The sequence below is a fragment of the Macaca mulatta genome, chromosome 19 (genome assembly GCF_049350105.2).
Source record: "Macaca mulatta isolate MMU2019108-1 chromosome 19, T2T-MMU8v2.0, whole genome shotgun sequence".
Taxonomy (NCBI): domain Eukaryota; kingdom Metazoa; phylum Chordata; class Mammalia; order Primates; family Cercopithecidae; genus Macaca; species Macaca mulatta.
Window position 1 is genome coordinate 5,254,184 of NC_133424.1, and position 17,308 is coordinate 5,271,491.

The 17,308-nt window shown below is 52.7% G+C and overlaps 1 protein-coding gene across 4 annotated transcripts in view; it reads left to right on the forward strand.

Annotated features, from left to right (window-relative positions):
- Positions 1 to 17,308, forward strand: part of CHAF1A (chromatin assembly factor 1 subunit A) — a 42,331-nt gene that overhangs the window by 19,413 nt on the left and 5,610 nt on the right. For all 4 annotated transcript variants that reach the window (XM_015122523.3, XM_077979337.1, XM_077979335.1 and 1 more), the window contains 9 exons: positions 2,406 to 2,635; positions 3,490 to 3,550; positions 3,963 to 4,031; positions 8,088 to 8,314; positions 8,865 to 9,033; positions 9,135 to 9,215; positions 10,097 to 10,189; positions 11,494 to 11,758; positions 12,653 to 13,116. In XM_015122523.3, the coding sequence (XP_014978009.2) occupies positions 2,406 to 2,635; positions 3,490 to 3,550; positions 3,963 to 4,031; positions 8,088 to 8,314; positions 8,865 to 9,033; positions 9,135 to 9,215; positions 10,097 to 10,189; positions 11,494 to 11,758; positions 12,653 to 13,116 (1,659 nt within the window). The remainder of the gene's footprint in view (positions 1 to 2,405; positions 2,636 to 3,489; positions 3,551 to 3,962; positions 4,032 to 8,087; positions 8,315 to 8,864; positions 9,034 to 9,134; positions 9,216 to 10,096; positions 10,190 to 11,493; positions 11,759 to 12,652; positions 13,117 to 17,308) is intronic.

The following is a 17,308-nucleotide window of genomic DNA, read 5'->3' on the forward strand; positions in this document are numbered from 1 at the left end:
TAGCCGGGCATGGTGGCGGGCACCTGTAGTCCCAGCTACTTGGGAGGCTGAGGCAGGAGAATGGCATGAACCCAGGAGGCGGAGCTTGCAGTGAGCTGAGATCCGGCCACTGCACTCCAGCCTGGGTGACAGAGCGAGACTCCGTTTCAAAAAAAAAAAAGAATTTGAAACAAGGCTGAGTGCAGTGGCTCACCCCCATAATCCCAGCACTTTGGGATGCCAAGGTGGGAGGATTTCTTGAGCCCAGGAGTTTGAGACAAGCGTGGGCAACATAATGAGACCTTGTCTCTACTAAAAAGAAAAAGAATTCCTGGGCTGGTTGCAATGACTCATGCCTGTAATCCTAGCACTTTGGGAGGCTGAGGTGATCAGATTACTTGAGCGCAGGAGTTCAAGATCAGTCTGGGCAATATAGTGAGACTCTGTCTCTACAAAAATCAGCCAGGTGTGGTGACAGGTGCTTGTGGTCCCAGCTACTCAGAAGGCTGAGGCAGGAGGATTGCTTTGAGTCCAGGACGGAGGTTGCAGTAAGCCAAGATAGCACTGCTGCACTCCCTCCAGCCTGGGCACTAGAATGAGACTCTATCTCCAAATAAATAATGTTTTTTTGTTTGTTTTGTTTTTCAGACAGAGTCCTGCTTTTGTCACCCAGGCTGCAGTGCTGTGGTGTGATCTTGAACTGCCTTGTGGGTTTAAGCGATTCTTGTGCCTCAGACTCCTGAGTAGCTGGGACTATAGGTGTGCGCCACCACATTCAGCTAATTTTTTTGTATTTTTGGTAGAGTTGAGGTTTCACCTTGTTGGCCAGGCTGGTCTCAAACTCCTGGCCTCAAGCAATTTGTCTGCCTCAGCCTCCCAAAGTCCTGGGATTACAGGTGTGAGCCCCGTGCGCCCAGCAGGATTGTGTTTGAAATGAATCTTACATTGAATTGCCCACAAGTACCGGGACACAGGGCTAATTCTTAACATTTTTCTCATGATGGAAGGATGCATAATGGATTATAAAAATCACTCCTGTGGCTGGGTGCTGTGGCTCACACCTAAAATCCCAACACTTTGGGAGGCTGAGGCAGAGGGATTGTTTGAGGCCAGGTGTTCAAGACCGGCCTGGGCAACACAGCAAAACCCCATCTCTAGGAAAAATACAAAAATAGCTGGGTATGGTGACGTGTGCCTATAGTCCCTGCTACTCAGGAGTCTGAGGTAGGAGGTCACTTGAGCCTGGGAGGTCGAGGCTGCAGCCAGCTATGACCGCACCACTGCACTCCACCATGGGCGAGAGTAGACTTCATCTCAAAAAAAATAAAATCACTTCTAGGCCAGGCACGGTGGCTCAAGCCTGTAATCCCAGCACTTTGGGAGGCCGAGGTGGGCGGATCACAAGGTCAGGAGATCGAGACCACAGTGAAACCCCGTCTCTACTAAAAATACAAAAAATTAGCCGGGCGCGGTGGCGGGCGCCTGTAGTCCCAGCTACTCAGGAGGCTGAGGCAGGAGAATGGCGGGAACCTGGGAGGCGGAGCTTGCAGTGAGCCGAGATCGCGCCACTGCACTCCAGCCTGGGCAACAGCGTGAGACTCCGTCTCAAAAAAAAAAATAAAATAAATAAAAAATAGAATAAAATCACTTCTGTGTAAGGTTGTTGACTGGAGGCTCCTCCTGGGGCTGGTCTCTGAATTCTTTCTTATTCATTTATTTTTTTTAACTGAGTCTCACTTAGTTGCCCAGGCTGGAGTGCACTGGTGTGACCTCAGCTCACTGCACCCTACGTCTCCTGGTTCAAGCGATTCTCCTGCCCCAGCCTCCTGAGTGGCTGGGACTACAGGTACCTGCCACCACGCCTGGCTAATTTTTTTTTTTTTTTTTTTTAGATGGAGTCTCACTCTGTCGCTGAGGCTGGAGTGCAGTGGCACTGTGTTGGCTCACTGCAACCTCCGTCTCCTGGATTCAAGCAGTTCTCCCGCCTCAGACTCCCAAGTAGCTGGGATTATAGGCGCCCACGACGCCTGGCTAGTTTTTTTTTTTTTTTTTTTAGTAGAGATGGAGTTTCACCATCTTGGTCAGGCTGGTCTTGAACTCCTGACATCAGGTAATCCACTCGCCTCAGCCTCCCAAAGTGCTGGGATTACAGGCGTGAGCCACCGCGCCCGGCCAATTTTTGTATTTTTAGTAGAGACAGGGTCTCACCATGTTGACCAGGCTGGTCTCAAACTCCTGACCTCAGGTGATCTACCCACCTCGGCCTCCCAAAGTGTTCGAATTACAGGCGTGAGCCACTGCGCCCGGTCTTGGTCCCTGAATTCTGTTCTTCCCATCCAGGCCCAGCTGTCCTGCATGCTCTGAACCGAGCTTCCTCCTGGGAGCTGGAGGGAGGGCCACCTGTCACCTGCCACACTGTCTTGTAGGATCAGGAGCGTCTGGGCAAGCAGCTCAAGTTACGCGCAGAAAGGGAAGAAAAGGAGAAGCTGAAAGAGGAGGCCAAGCGGGCCAAGGAAGAGGCCAAGAAGAAGAAGGAGGAAGAGAAGGAGCTGAAGGAAAAGGAAAGGCGGGAGAAGCGGGAGAAGGATGAGAAGGAGAAGGCGGAGAAGCAGCGGCTCAAGGAGGAGCGGCGCAAGGAGAGGCAGGAAGCCCTGGAGTGAGTGCCCTCAGAGGCCGTGCTGGGCCTGCCTCCTTGCTGCTGGATTCCGCTCCTGGCCACTCTGATGGGGCCTTTCCACTTTGCAGGCAGATGGCGGCACCCTTCAGTTCCTTCCCATTTCTCCCGCGTGAGGTGCCCGTGCGGCCCCAGCGTGGGAGTGGTGGAAAGCAGCTCCCTGCTCTTTTGTGCTCCTCTACGTCCAACTCACCCCGGGCCCCTTGTCTCTGCTGACTGTCCTTCCAGTTCCCAACCAACTTAGACATTTGCATCGCAGGATTGTGGGTTTTGTCTGTGCTAATTATGCACCGGCTGGCTAAAGGTTTTTTTGTATATATTCTAGTCACAGGAAAAATTTTATTGACTCTCTTCCTTTTTTTTTTTTTTTTTTTTGAGACCGAGTCTCGCTCTGTCGCCCAGGCTGGAGTGCAGTGGCGCGATCTCAGCTCACTGCAAGCTCCACCGCCTCCCGGGTTCACGCCATTCTCCTGCCTCAGCCTCCTGAGAAGCTGGGACTACCGGCGCCACCACCATGCCTGGCTAATTTTTTTGTATTTTTAGTAGAGACGGGGTTTCACCGTATTCGCCAGGGTGGTCTCAATCTCCTGACTTTGTGATCCACCTGCCTCGGCCTCCCAAAGTGCTGGGATTACAGGCGTGAGCCACCGCGCCCGGCCAACTCTTTTCCATTTTTATTGTGAAGACCTATGTAAAAGCCTTATAGTAAACATGAAAATAACTTATATTCATTTAATGTAAAATGAAATACTAGTCATATACTAACAGTTGAGTGCTGCGGTCCCTTCCAGAGCCAAAGCAAAGAGTTGGCTGAAATGTCATTTGCTGTCTCACAGGGCTAAACTTGAGGAAAAAAGGAAAAAGGAAGAAGAGAAACGGTTAAGAGAAGAAGAGAAGGTAGAGCCTTTCCCACAGAGCTTCCCCATCCCAGCCTGTTGGAGAAGCAGATGCCCAAAGTGGGAATTCTTGCCACAGCCGACACCTAATATTCTCTTGGTTTGGGGAAACCAAATGGCGCCCACAGGGAGGGGCGGGTCTGTCTAGATGTGTTCTTGTTGCTTTTTCCCAGTGCTGGCCTGTCACATGCCTACTGGCCCCGCAGTCCTGGCGCTTCTGCCCACAAGGGCGACTCGGACATTTTGAGATTAGCTGCCTCGGTTTTGGGTCCGTGGGTTTTGAGAGCTAAAAATCACAGTAGTGCCTTCACGCTAAAACGCTTGAGCTTCGGTTCTGGGGCCTTTGCATGTTTTGCAACATGTACTATTTCTCTTCCTCTCTTCTTTCTCATCACCGTCTCTTAACATCACAGCGCATTAAAGCAGAGAAGGCCGAAATCACGAGGTTCTTCCAGAAACCAAAGACTCCACAGGCCCCCAAGGTGAGCAGCCGGCTGCCTTTGCTTTCGGGTTTCAGCTCTGTTCGACTTTTCCTTTCTGAAAATGAAAGGGTCTCTCCCCAGCCAGCTCCTCTCATGAGGATGGGAGCCTCCGGTGACCTCGGGCACTTCTATTTCTAGTAAAGTCTTGAGGCTCAATATTTTGTCCTTCGCCTTGTCCCAAAGAGGTAAAAAGTGGCGTGTCTGATTAAACAGCGCTGTTTTCAGAAGTTACTTCATGAATAATTTTGTGTTAGGCGTAGGAGAAATTCACCATGTTTTTACCCGTGGGAAACTTACGCTTGAGGGAGCAAGGTTAGCTGTAAAACAACAGTAGAATTCACAGAGGTTTACTTTCCCTGCCTGGCATCGGTCACCTGGCATCTCAGACCTCCTGAGCCACCATCTGTGCATGAAAACCGCAGCCTCCTTTCCTTTTACCCTCTTCCCTTTTACCCCATCTCCGATGTCAGGGGTTCTTCAGTGCCTTTCCCTGCTCCACTCACTGTGTTTATACACGTGTACTTAGCCACCTCAGATTTGTGCCACGTTGCCACATTTAGATGTATTTCATTCTTTTTAATATATCTGGCCTTTATTTTTTGAGGAAGGGTCTCGCACTGTCACCCAGGCTGGAGTGTAGTGGCACAATCATAGCTCACCACAGCCTTGACCTCTCAGGCTCAGGTGATCCTGTCACCTCTGCCTTCCGAGTAGCTGGGACTATAGGCATGTGCCACCACGCCTGGCTAATTCTTAAATTCTTTTTTGAGATGGAGTCTCACTCTGTCGCCCAGTCTGGAGTACAGTGGTGCGATCTCAGCTCACTGCAACATCTGCCTCCCGGGTTCCAGTGATTCCCCTGCCTCAGCCTCCCAGGTAACTGGGATTCCAGGCGCATGCTATCACACCTGGCTAATTTTTGTATTTTTAGTATAGACGGGGTTGTACCATGTTGGCTAGGCTGGTCTTGAACTCCTGACCTCAGGTGATCGACCGCCTCGGCTGCCGAAGTGCTGGGATTACAGGCGTGAGCCACCATGCCCGGCCTAATTTTTAAATTTTTTGTAGAGACTGGGTTTTGCTGTGTTGTCCAGGTTGGTCTCGACAACCTGGCCTCAAATGATCCTCTAAGCCTTGGCCTCTCAAAGTGCTTGGATTATAGGCGTGACTCCCAGCACCTGGCCTGTCCTTTGTATCTTGAAGCATTTGACAACAATTGCATATCTTGAAGGTGCACAGTGTGACATTGTTGTACCCACACATCCTGTCGTGACAGCCAGAGATCCACATCATGTATTTTCACTGCTGCATAATACTTCATAATGCAATGATACGGTTTACAGTTTCTCTCTTTTTTTACAAAAATTATTATTTATTTATTTAGAGACGGAGTCTTGCCCTGTCACCCAGGCTGGAGTGCAGTGGCGCCATCTCTCGGCTCACTGCAACTTTTGTCTCCTGGGTTCAAGCGATTCTTCTACCTTAGCCTCCCGAGTAGCTGGAATTACAGGTGCCCGCCACCACGCCCGGCTAATTTTTTGTGTTTTTAGTAGCGACGGGGTTTCACCATATTGACCAGGCTGGTCTTGAACTCCTGACCTTAGATGATCCACCCATCTCAGCCTCCCTGATTTTATTTTTAGTAGAGACTGGGTCTCACTGTGTTGCCAGGGCTGGTCTCGACCTCCTGGGCTCAAGCAGTTCTCTCGCTTTGGTCACCCAACGTGCTAGGATCATAGGCGTGAGCCACAGAGCCTGCCACTATCTCAGCCTCTATGCCCCTCAGTGGTGCAGTGGAGGTCCCTGCGCATGCTTCTCTGCACACATGCATTCCTCCGGGACAGCCAACTAAGCATGAGTTTGCCTCTAGGACAAAATAGCACATTGCTGAAGCGTCATGAGCCATGGCCAGAGTGCCCGCCAGACGGGAAACTTAGATGCACATTCCTGGCAATACGTGGAAATCTCCCATTTTCTGCTATCACTCCATGGGGATTAATTTTCTTTTAACTTTGCCAGTCTGATGGATTACAAAAAAAATTTATACTGTTTTACTTCCCATTTTTACTTGACTCTTGGTGCAGTTGAGCATCTTTTTCTTTTCGTTTGCCATTTTAGTTCTTCTATGACTTGCCAATTCCTTTTTTTTTTTTTAACCTATTTTTCTACAGTATTTTCTTTTTTTTTTTTTCTGCTCTGTAAGAGGTTTTTTTTTTTTTTTTTTTTAAACATAGTCTGGTATTTGATCCTCTGATATTTTGTCTCAGCCTGTTACCTCTTCGTTACAGTGTCTGTCTTTTTTTTTTTTTTTTGAGACGAAGTTTCACTCTTGTTGCCCAGGCTGGAGTGCAGTGGTGCGATCTCAGCTCACCACAACCTCCGCCTCCCAGGTTCAAACGATTCTCCTGCCTCACCCTGCCGAGTAGCTGGGATTACAGGCATGCGCCACCACACCCAACTAATTTTATATTTTTAGTAGAGACGGGGTTTCTCCATGTTGGTCAGGCTGGTCTTGAACTCCTGACCTCAGGTGATCCGCCTACCTTATCCTCCCGAAGTGCTGGGATTACCGGTGAGCCACCGCGCCCAGCTACAGTGTCTTTATTATACTGACATTTCTCCTTTTGGCCAGGTGCGGTGGCTTAGGCCTGTAATTTCAGCACTTGGGTAGGCCAAGGTGCGTAGATCACCTGAAATCAGGAGTTTGAGACCAGCCTGGCCAACATGGTGTCTCTACTAAAAATACAAAAATTAGCCTGGCATGGTGGTAGGCATCTGTAATGCCAGCTACTCATGAGGCAGGCAGGAGAATCGCTTGAACCCAGGAGGCAGAGGTTGCAGTGAGCCGAGATTGCACCACTGCACTCCAGGCTGTGCAGTGAAGCGAGACTCCATCTCAGAAAAAAGAAGAGGAGTTGTGATCTTTCATTAAAAAAAATTTTTTTTTTTTTTTTTTTTTTTTTGAGGAGTCTTGCTCTGTTTCCCAGGCTGGAGTACAGTGGTGCGATCTGGGCTCACTGCAACCTCTGCCTCCCGAATTCAAGTGATTCTCCTGCCTCAGCCTCCTGAGTAGCTGGGATTACAGGTGCCCACCACCATGCCCAGCTAATTTTTGTTTTGTTTTGTTTTGTTTTGTTTGAGACGGAGTCTCACTCTGTCCCCCAGGCTGGAGTGCAGTAGCACGATCTCGGCTCACTGCAACCTCCGTCTCCCGGGTTCAAGTGATTCTCCTGCCTCGGCCTCCCAAGTAGCTGGGACTACAGGTGCATGCCACCATGCCCGGCTAATTTTTTGTATTTTAGTAGAGACCAGGTTTCACTATGTTGCCCAGGCTGGTCTCGAACTGAGCTCAGACAATCCACCCACCTCGGCCTCCCAAAGTGCTAAGTTTACAGGCATGAGCCACCACACCTGGCCTAATTTTTGTATTTTTAGTAGAGACGGGGTTTTGCCATCTTGGCCAGGCTGGTCTCGAACTCCTGACCTCATGATCCACCCGCCTCATCCTCCCAAAGTGCTGGGTTTACAGGCATGAGCCACCACACCCAGCCTAATCTTTGTGTTTTTAGTAGAGATGGGGTTTCACCATGTTGGCCAGGCTGGTCTCGAATTCCTGACCTCAGGTGATCTGCCCTCCTCGGCCTCCCAAAGTGGTGGGATTACAGACATGAGCCCCTGCCCCCAGCCTTTTTTTTTTTTTAAAGCGAGGTTTGTTGAGATATAATTTACATCCAATAAAATACACCCTTTTCAGGACATTTGTGTTGACAAATTACAGGGCCAGCTAACCATAATGAAGATAATACACTATTTCCATCACTCAAAACAGCTCCCTTGTAGTCTGTCCCCCCACCGCCAGCCCTTGAGACTACCAGTCTGCCCTCTGCCCTGTATCTCTGGAAACTCGCCTCTGTGGACCCACACAGTGCCTGGGCTTTTGAGTCTGCGCCTTGACCTTAGCCTGGATGAATCCCACCAGCACCCCGCTGTGTGCGTCCATGGTGCCTCCTTTCTCCCATTGCTGGAAGACCCCATCGGGTCTCTTCTTGATTTCAGACCCTGGCCGGCTCCTGTGGGAAGTTTGCCCCCTTTGAAATTAAAGAGCACATGGTCCTGGCCCCTCGGCGTCGGACCGCCTTCCATCCAGACCTCTGCAGTCAGCTAGACCAGCTCCTCCAGCAGCAGAGCGGCGAGTTCTCCTTCTTGAAAGACCTCAAAGGCCGGCGGCCCCTGAGGTCCGGACCCACCCAGGTTTCCACCCGGAATGCAGATATTTTTAACAGGTCAGAGCCTGAGGAGGTTGGCCTTCACCCACTAGTGACGCTGGAGGGCAGCATCCTGAACCCTGGGGTCCCCGAGGTGGGAACTTGGGGTCCTTCTGCTGCTTGCCTCCTAGTGCCCTCGGGCCCTGGACTTCGGTGCTGACTAAGGCCTCTCTCCACCTGGCCTTCCTGTGAGCCCCTGAAGTCTTCCTCTCCCTGTCTTCCTTGCTCTTCCCGGAGGAATCTTACTTCCCTGCTGGTCTCCAGTGAAGGATACCCCTCCCTTCCCCCCATCTTGCAAATTTCCTGTTTCCACAGAACCTCCCTTGGTAAAAATGCTCTGCAGCTGCACCTGGGCAGCCTTCTTCCCTCTCCCCTGCAGGCTGCACCCTCCTCCGTCTGTCCTTCCAGTCCATGTTCCTGACCTTTCTTTGGGGATAGGCAATGCTGCTTTTTAACAAATGCCCATCTTTCTAGAATTGTTAGGCCATCTTCACTGGGAGGTTCCCGAGAGGTTTGTGAGCACGTCTGTAAGGCAGCGCAATCCTGAGCCTGGGGTTTTCCTTCTCAGTGACGTCGTGATAGTGGAGCGTGGGAAGGGCGATGGCGTTCCCGAGAGGAGGAAGTTTGGCAGGATGAAGCTCCTGCAGTTCTGTGAGAACCACCGGCCGGCCTACTGGGGTACCTGGAACAAGAAGACGGTGCTCATCCGCGCACGAGACCCCTGGGCCCAGGACACGGTGAGCCGGCCCCGGAGTGCCTCTGTCCCTGCATCTCCTCACTGTGCCCCTTTCCTCCAGCCCCGAAGGCAGCTGTGAGTCCCGTGTGTTTCTTTTCTCAGAAGCTCCTCGACTATGAGGTGGACAGTGATGAGGAGTGGGAAGAAGAGGAGCCCGGGGAGTCCCTGTCCCACAGTGAGGGGGTAAGGATGTGCCCTAGCTGTGTTCACTGACAGATGGCTTGTATTTGAGTCCCTGTCCCACAGTGAGGGGCTAAGGACGCAGCCCAGCTGTGTTCACTCACTGACAGCTGGTGTTTGACCTGCTGTGCGGCCTGAAACCCGAACGTACCTCCTCTCCCAAAATCTCATCTGGTGACACTCGCCCACATGGCTGCTGGGGGTGGGAGCCCATCCGCATCTGCACCATGGCCCCACAGCCCCCTCTCGCCTCCTGCCGGCCTGCCACGCACCATTTCCACCTGACTGCCCAGCTGCTGTGACCTAGTGGGCTTTCTGCCGACGCTCACAGTGTCTGTCAGGAGGCCATGCCGAGCAGATGTTCACAGCTTTACATTTTTTTGTTTCTTTAAGACAGAGTCTCACTCTATCGCCCAGGCTCGAGTACAGTGGCGTGATCTCAGCTCACTGCAACTTCTGCCTCCCAGGCTCAAGTGATTCTTCTGCCCCAGCCTCCAAGTAGCTGGGACTACAGGCGCCCGCCACTACGCCCAGCTAATTTCTTTTTTGTATTTTTAGTAGAGACGGGGTTTCACCATGTTAGGCAGGATGGTCTCCATCTCCTGACCTCGTGATCCACCCATCTCGACCTCCCAAAGTGCTGGGATTACGGGCGTGAGCCACCGTGCCCGGCCAAGATTTGTATTTTTAGTAGAGACGGGGTTTCACCATATTGGCAAGGCTGGTCTGGAACTCCTGACTTAAGATGATCCACCCACCTCAGCCTCCCAGAGTGCTGGGATTAGAGGTGTGAGCCACTGCGCCTGGCCTACTTTATGTTTTTAACAAGGCATATACTCTGCTTTTCTATCTGCTGAACTCTTTTTTTTTTTTCTCCTTTTGAGGATGATGACGACGACATGGGAGAGGATGAAGATGAGGACGATGGTTTCTTTGTGCCCCATGGGTACCTGTCTGAGGACGAAGGTGTGACAGAGGTGAGGGAGTGAAGAGGGAGTCACTGGCTCAGAAAAAGCTCATTTCCGGACTGGTGCTCAGTGGCCTGACCTGGCAGGGTGACGGGGGTCCCAGCCCAGCCATACGAGATTTGGACTGCCTTCTCAGCAAGCAAGCTCACTTGTGGGAATGGCTGGGCCTGAACTTGGTATTACCTGGAAGGGTGGCAGACAGAGGAGGAGCTTGCAAGTGAGGGGAGCCATAGGAGGAGACACCCTGGTGAGGGAGCGTGGCCGTGGTCTGGGTTAGAAGGCTGGAAACCACCCTAGCTGACATACAGTCAGCATGCAGCAAGACGTGTGCATCATAAGTTTGCATTTGATGACTTACAACAATCAAGTGAATGTGGGTAACCACCACCCAAAATAAAACATAGAACTTCCCTGTCTCTCCAGAAGACTCCCCACGTCTCTGCAGGTGAACCTGCCTGCCACCCCTTTCTGGATTCCGTAAGGTTGTGGAACTTTCTTTCTTTCTTTTTCTTTTTTTTGTTTTTGAGACGGACTCTCATTCTGTTACCCAGGCTAGAGTGCAATGGCCTGGTCTTGGCTCATTGCAACCTCCACCTCCCGGGTTCAAGCAATTCTACTGCCTCGGCCTCCCGAGTAACTGAGACTACAGGCATGCGCCACCACAACTGGCTAAGTTTTGTATTTTTAGTAGAGACAGGGTTTCACCATGTTGGCCAGGCTGGTCTTGAACTCCTGACCTCAGGTGAGCCACCGCACCCGGCAGGAACTTTCTTTCAAGCAAGTTGTTTTGGGGCTCTGAAGGCCTGTCATTTGGGAAATGGGATTTGGTGGGAGTATCTCAGGCCTGTTGTTTGGGAAGTGGGGATTTGGTGGGACTGTCTCATGGTTGTGTTGGAGGGCTATGCATTCCTTGTGCATATCTGACCACCAAGGCCTGAACTGTCTGTCAGAGAGTGGTCTCAGGCCCTACATGTGTCTGCCAGATGCCCGGGCCATGTGGGTAGGCACCCGACCCTGTTAAACAGCTCCACGATCACACATTCACCAGAAATTCAGAGGGGTGTTAAAAGAGGCCTCATGGGTGAGCTCAGAAATATCTTGTGACTCTCCCAAAGGAGACCAGGTGTGAATTACTCCATCTGGAAGAGGGGCAGCCAGCGCACGGTGTGCTCTGCCCTGGCCCTGACACTGTGAGTTTTGCGCCCCTGTCCTTTCCTCTGGCTCCCCAGCCAGCTGAGACTGGAACCTCAAAAGAGTGCCCGGGCATAGGGGAGCATGAACCCCAAATAAACTTCTGCTTTCTAACCCACAAGGAGTGTGCCGACCCTGAGAACCATAAGGTCCGCCAGAAACTGAAGGCCAAGGAGTGGGATGAGTTCCTGGCTAAGGGGAAGCGCTTTCGCGTCCTGCAGCCCGTCAAGATTGGCTGCGTGTGGGCAGCTGACAGAGACTGCGCAGGCGACGACCTGAAGGTACTGCAGCAGTTCGCAGCCTGCTTCCTGGAGACCGTGCCTGTCCAGGAGGAGCAGACGCCCAAGGCCTCCAAGGCCTCCAAGCGGGAGAACAGAGACCAGCAGAGTGAGTGTGGGTGGGGCTTCAGGCAGGGCCTCCCCTTCTCAGGGGCGTGGCCGGGCCACCCACCTGTTCCTGGGCCCAGCTAATTTCAGGGCTGAGGGCAAGAGTCTCACAGGCTAGTGGGTCCATGGTGCAAATGTTCTTTCCACAAATAACAGAGGCCAGCCCTCTTCCCGCACACATCCGTACATTCGATGATGTCCCCAGCGGCAGGACGAGGCAGGTCCAGGCTTGTTTTATCAACCAGGACTCAGGCGCAGAGTGTGCTGGAGTGGGGGCTACGCTTTCTCAAAAGCCAGGGAGGGGCCGGGCACAGTGGCTCAAGACTGTGATTCCAGCACTTTGGGAGGCCAAGGTGGGAGGATCGCTTGAGCCTAGTGCTTCGACACCAGCCTGGGCAACATGGCAAAACTTCATCTTTGCAGAAAATACAAAATTACCTGGGCATGGTCTCATGCACCTGTGATCCCAGCTGCTCATGAGGCTGAGGTGGGAGGATTGCTTGAGCCTAGGAGTTCCAGACTACAGTGAGCCATGATACTGCCACTGCACTCCAGCCTGGGTGACAGAGCGAGACCCCATCTAAAAAAAAAAAAAAAAACTCAAAAAACTGGGGAGGGACTATGGCACACAAGGAGAGCAGGGCTGCCATTTGGGTAGGAACAGCAGGCATTTGAAGTCAGCCCTGGCAACGCATGTGCCCGGCCAAGGCTCACTTCTGGGCAGGTGCGTGGGTGCTGCCCTGTCTTACGACCGCCCTCATGAGGCCACCTATCCCTGAAGCTGGCCATGCCCGGAGCCTCAGTGGCGAGGAGGAGCTGTGTGTGTTTTGGTTTTTGGCCTGTGGTGATAGGTGGCTCCCCAAACCTCATGCCCATCCATGTTCCCTCCCGCCAGTCCTGGCCCAGCTGCTGCCGCTCCTGCATGGCAACGTGAACGGGAGCAAGGTCATCATCCGGGAGTTCCAGGAGCACTGCCGCCGGGGACTGCTCAGCAAGCACACCGGCAGCCCCCCAAGCCCCTCCGCTACCTGCCTGCACACCACCAGCGAGGACGCTGCCATACCCTCTAAGTCCCGGCTCAAGCGGCTCATTTCCGAGAACTCAGTGTACGAGAAGCGGCCCGACTTCAGGATGTGCTGGTACGTGCACCCGCAGGTGCTACAGAGCTTCCAGCAGGAGCACCTGCCCGTGCCATGCCAGTGGAGCTACGTGACCTCAGTGCCCTCGGCCCCCAGAGAGGACAGTGGCAGCGTCCCCTCCACGGGACCCAGCCAGGGCACTCCCATCTCACTGAAGAGGAAGTCAGCGGGCAGCATGTGCATCACCCAATTCATGAAGAAGCGCAGGCACGACGGCCAGGTGAGGTGGGGCGGGCAGTGGGTGCCCCTGGGGGCAGTTTTCTTTGTTTGTTTTTTGTTGTTTTGTTTTATTTTTGAAATGTAGTCTTGCTCTGTGTCACCCAGGCTGGAGTGCAGTGGTGCGATCTCGGCTCACTGCAACCTCTACCTCCCGGGTTCAAGCGATTCTCCTGCCTCAGCCTCCTGAGTAGCTGGGATTACAGGTGTGCACCACCACACCTGGCTAATTTTTGTATTTTTAGTAGAGACAGGGTTTCACCATGTTGATCAGGCTGGTCTCAAACTCCTGACTTCGTGATCCACCTGCCTTGGCCTCCCAAAGTGCTGGGATTACAGGCGTGAGCCACCTCGCCCGGCGCTTTTGTGTTTTTTTAAAACTACTTTTTTTTTTTTTTGAGACGGAGTCTCGCTCTGTCACCCAGACTGGAGTGCAGTGGCCAGATCTCGGCTCACTGCAAGCTCCGCCTCCCGGGTTTACGCCATTCTCCTGCCTCAGCCTCCCGAGTAGCTGGGACAACAGGCGCCTGCCACCTTTCCTGGCCAGTTTTTTTGTATTTTTTAGAGATGGCGTTTCACCGTGTTAGCCAGGATGGTCTCGATCTCCTGACCTCGTGATCCGCCCATCTCGGCCTCCCAAAGTGCTGGGATTACAGGCTTGAGCCACTGTGCCCAGCCTAAAACTACTCTTAGAGCAGTTTTAGGGTCACAGCAAAATCGATTGGAAGGTACAGAAAGTTCCCATACACCTCCTTCCCCAAAGCCAAGCCAAGCCACGCGTTACCAACATCACCTTCCAGAGCAGTGGACTGGTTACAGTCATTGCACTCAGGCCGGGCACTGTGGCTTAAGCCTGTTATCCCAGCACTTTGGGAGGCCGAGGTGGGAGGATCACTTGAGCCTGGGAGTTGGAGACCAGCCTGGGCAACATGACAAAACTCCATCTCTATAAGAAAAAATTTTAAAATTAGCCAAGCAGGCCGGGCGCGGTGGCTCAAGCCTGTAATCCCAGCACTTTGGGAGGCCGAGGCGGGCGGATCACAAGGTCAGGAGATCGAGACCACAGTGAAACCCTGTCTCTACTAAAAATACAAAAAATTAGCCGGGCGCGGTGGCGGGCGCCTGTAGTCCCAGCTACTCAGGAGGCTGAGGCAGGAGAATGGCGGGAACCCGGGAGGCGGAGCTTGCAGTGAGCCGAGATCGCGCCACTGCACTCCAGCCTGGGCAACAGCGTGAGACTCCGTCTCAAAAAAAAAAAAAAAAAAAAAAAAAAAAAAAAAAAAAAAAAATTAGCCAAGCAGTGGCGGTGGCATGCATCTGTAGTCTCAGCTACTCAGGAGACTAAGGCGGGAGGATTGCTGGAGGCTAGGAGATAGAGGCTGCAGTGAGCTATGATCATGCCACTGCACTGCAACCTGGGCGACAGCGAGACCCTGTCTCTAAAAATAAATACATAAAATCACCACCACCCAGAGTCTACGGTCTCTGTTAGGGTTGGTTCCTGGTGTAGAGGGTTCTGTGATTTGAATGGATGTTGGATGCTGTGCGTCCACCTTTATTGCTCTGAACAAAGAGGCCTCTCCCTGCTGAAAGGCCCCTGTGCTCTGTCCATCCAGTCCCCTGGAAATCGCCAACCTGTCTGTCTCGGTGGATCGGCCTTTTCCAGATTGCCCCGTAGCTGGAATCGCACCGCGTGTGGCTCCTTTCACTTGGCAGTATGCATTGACAGTTCCCCCATGTCTGTTCGTGGCTTGATAGCTCATTTTTTTTTCACACCGAATAATATCCCATGTGGTAGCATTTTTATTTTTGTTCAACGGTTCTTGAATTTTGCATTCAAGCACAGTTATTAAGCACTTACTGTGTGCCAGGCACTCTGATCGGTCTTTCAGACACAGGGATATGCAGAACGCCGCCCAGTGTAAGCCACAGACAGGAGCCTGTAAGGGGAATGAATGGCTGTGTGATTCCAGCCTCATGGGTGCCTCAGAGGCACAAATGCATGGAGCCATGGGGTGTGTGATGGGGGCACTGCCTGATCTTAGGAAAAAACTCCCATGCCCATAGAGCCAGTGGCCCCTGGCACCCACCCCTGGCCATAGATCAGCTTTAGTAACATTCATTGCATACTTTTTGTCCTTATCACACTGTTTGTAACTGAGTTTCTCTCTTTTTTTTTTTTTTGTTTTGTTTTGTTGTGTTTTTTGAGTCGGGAGTCTTACTCTGTTGCCTAGGCTGTAGTGCAGTGGTAAGATCACCACTCACTGCAGCCTTGACCTCCCCAGTCTCAGGCGATTCTCCCACCTCAGCCTCCTGTGTAGCTGAGAGGGACTACAGGTGCATGCCACCACACCCAGCTAATTTTTTGTAGAGACAGGGTTTCACCATGTTGCCCAGGCTGGTCTCCAACTCCTGGGCTTAAGCAATCCCCTTGCCTTGGCCCCGCAAGGCACTGGGATTGTAGGTATGAGCCACTGTGCCTGGCTCCCTGAGTTTCATTTCTAATCTGTACTCTTAACACAGACCTATCTGTCCCTGTGAACCTTAGGCTTTCCTCCGAGGCCACGATCTGATGGAGTTACAGGTTTTCAGAGACTTGGAACAAGGAGCAAGACAGTGGATAACCCCAGGCCCCCACGTGCATCCTCTTCTCTGAGGTTAAAAGTGGTTGTTGGCTGGGCGCGGTGGCTCGCTCCTGTAACCCCAGCACTTTGGGAGGCCGAGGTGGGCAGATCACCTTGAGTCAGGAGTTCGAGACCATTCTGGCCAACATGGTGAAACCCCGTCTCTACTAAAAATACAAAAATTAGCTGGGCATGATGGCAGGCGCCTGTAGTCTCAGCTACTTGGGAGGCTGAGGCAGGAGAATCGCTGGAACCCAGGAGGTGGAGGTTGCAGTGAGCCGAGACCATAATATTGTACTCTAGCCTGCGCAACAACAACAACAACAACAAAATGGCTGGGCGCGGTGGCTCACGCCTGTAATCCCAGCACTTTGGGAGGCCGAGACGGGCAGATCACAAGGTCAGGAGATCGAGACCATCCTGGCTAACACGGTGAAACCCCATCTCTACTAAAAAATACAAAAAAAAATTAGCCGGGCGTGTTGGCGGGCACCTGTAGTCCCAGCTACTCGGGAGGCTGAGGCAGGAGAATGGCGTGAACCCGGGAGGCAAAGCTTTCAGTGAGCCGAGATTGCGCCACTGCACTCCAGCCTGGGCAACAGAGTGAGACTCCACCCCAAAAAAAAAAGGTGGTCATTAGGGGCAGGGAGGCGAGAGAAATGGCTCCTGAGATGATGCTGCCAGCATAGCGGGGCCTTGATATGCTGCGAACCTCCCTCAACTGTCACAGCAGGAGGGGCCATCAGAACATCCCAAAGGGTCTGGGGCTGTGACTGAAACTGTTCCTGGCACTCCCTAGAGCCTCTGTGCCTTTACAGCGTGTCATATGCATAGCTCCCCTGGCTCTGTGGAGGCCGCTTGGCGCCAAGGGGAGCCCAGTGCATTGGAGCTGGGGCCCCAGGAGGCCCCCACACAGCTTTGCTGGACGTGTTTTGTCCAGGCCCTGTGTGAGCAGTGCTTTTTTCCCTGGTCACCTGAACAGCCTTAGAGGGAACCAGAGCTCCCCAGTCTGAAAATGATCGGGGCGGGAAGGTCCTATCTGGCTGTGTCACTATGCAAGCAATGTTCCAGGGCCTTTACCAATCAGCCCTCCCCTGGGAACCCCTGTGTCCCTCAGATGTTCCTTCGGGGTCTCATGCTCCACACAGCAGTCCAGACCCTGGACGGCCTCCTTCCCCACCCACCGCCACTGATTTGATGTGGCAACTGACTCTCCCAGCTGGGGTGTGGTGCCCTGCCTCGGCCTCCCAAGCACTGCTCTTGCTCCCTGTCAACATGTGGAACCTGCATTTCCCCACCCAGAAAATGGCGCCCTGAGCCCTACACGCCCAGCACCACGTGTGAGTTACTGTGTTTTGGGGACAGTGAGTGCCTATTATCATCCCTAACCACAAGGAAAGAGGGGTGCACCCAGTTTAACTAGAGTGGGTCAGAGAGGTTGGGAGGGCCTTGGAGTCAGCAAAACATGGCATCTCACCTGTTAATGGATGGCAGTGGTGGCTGTATGTGCATGATTGGTGGTCTCTGCTGCGTGGCCCAGGTGAGGGCCTCCTGGGGCTCAGCAGTGCAGTG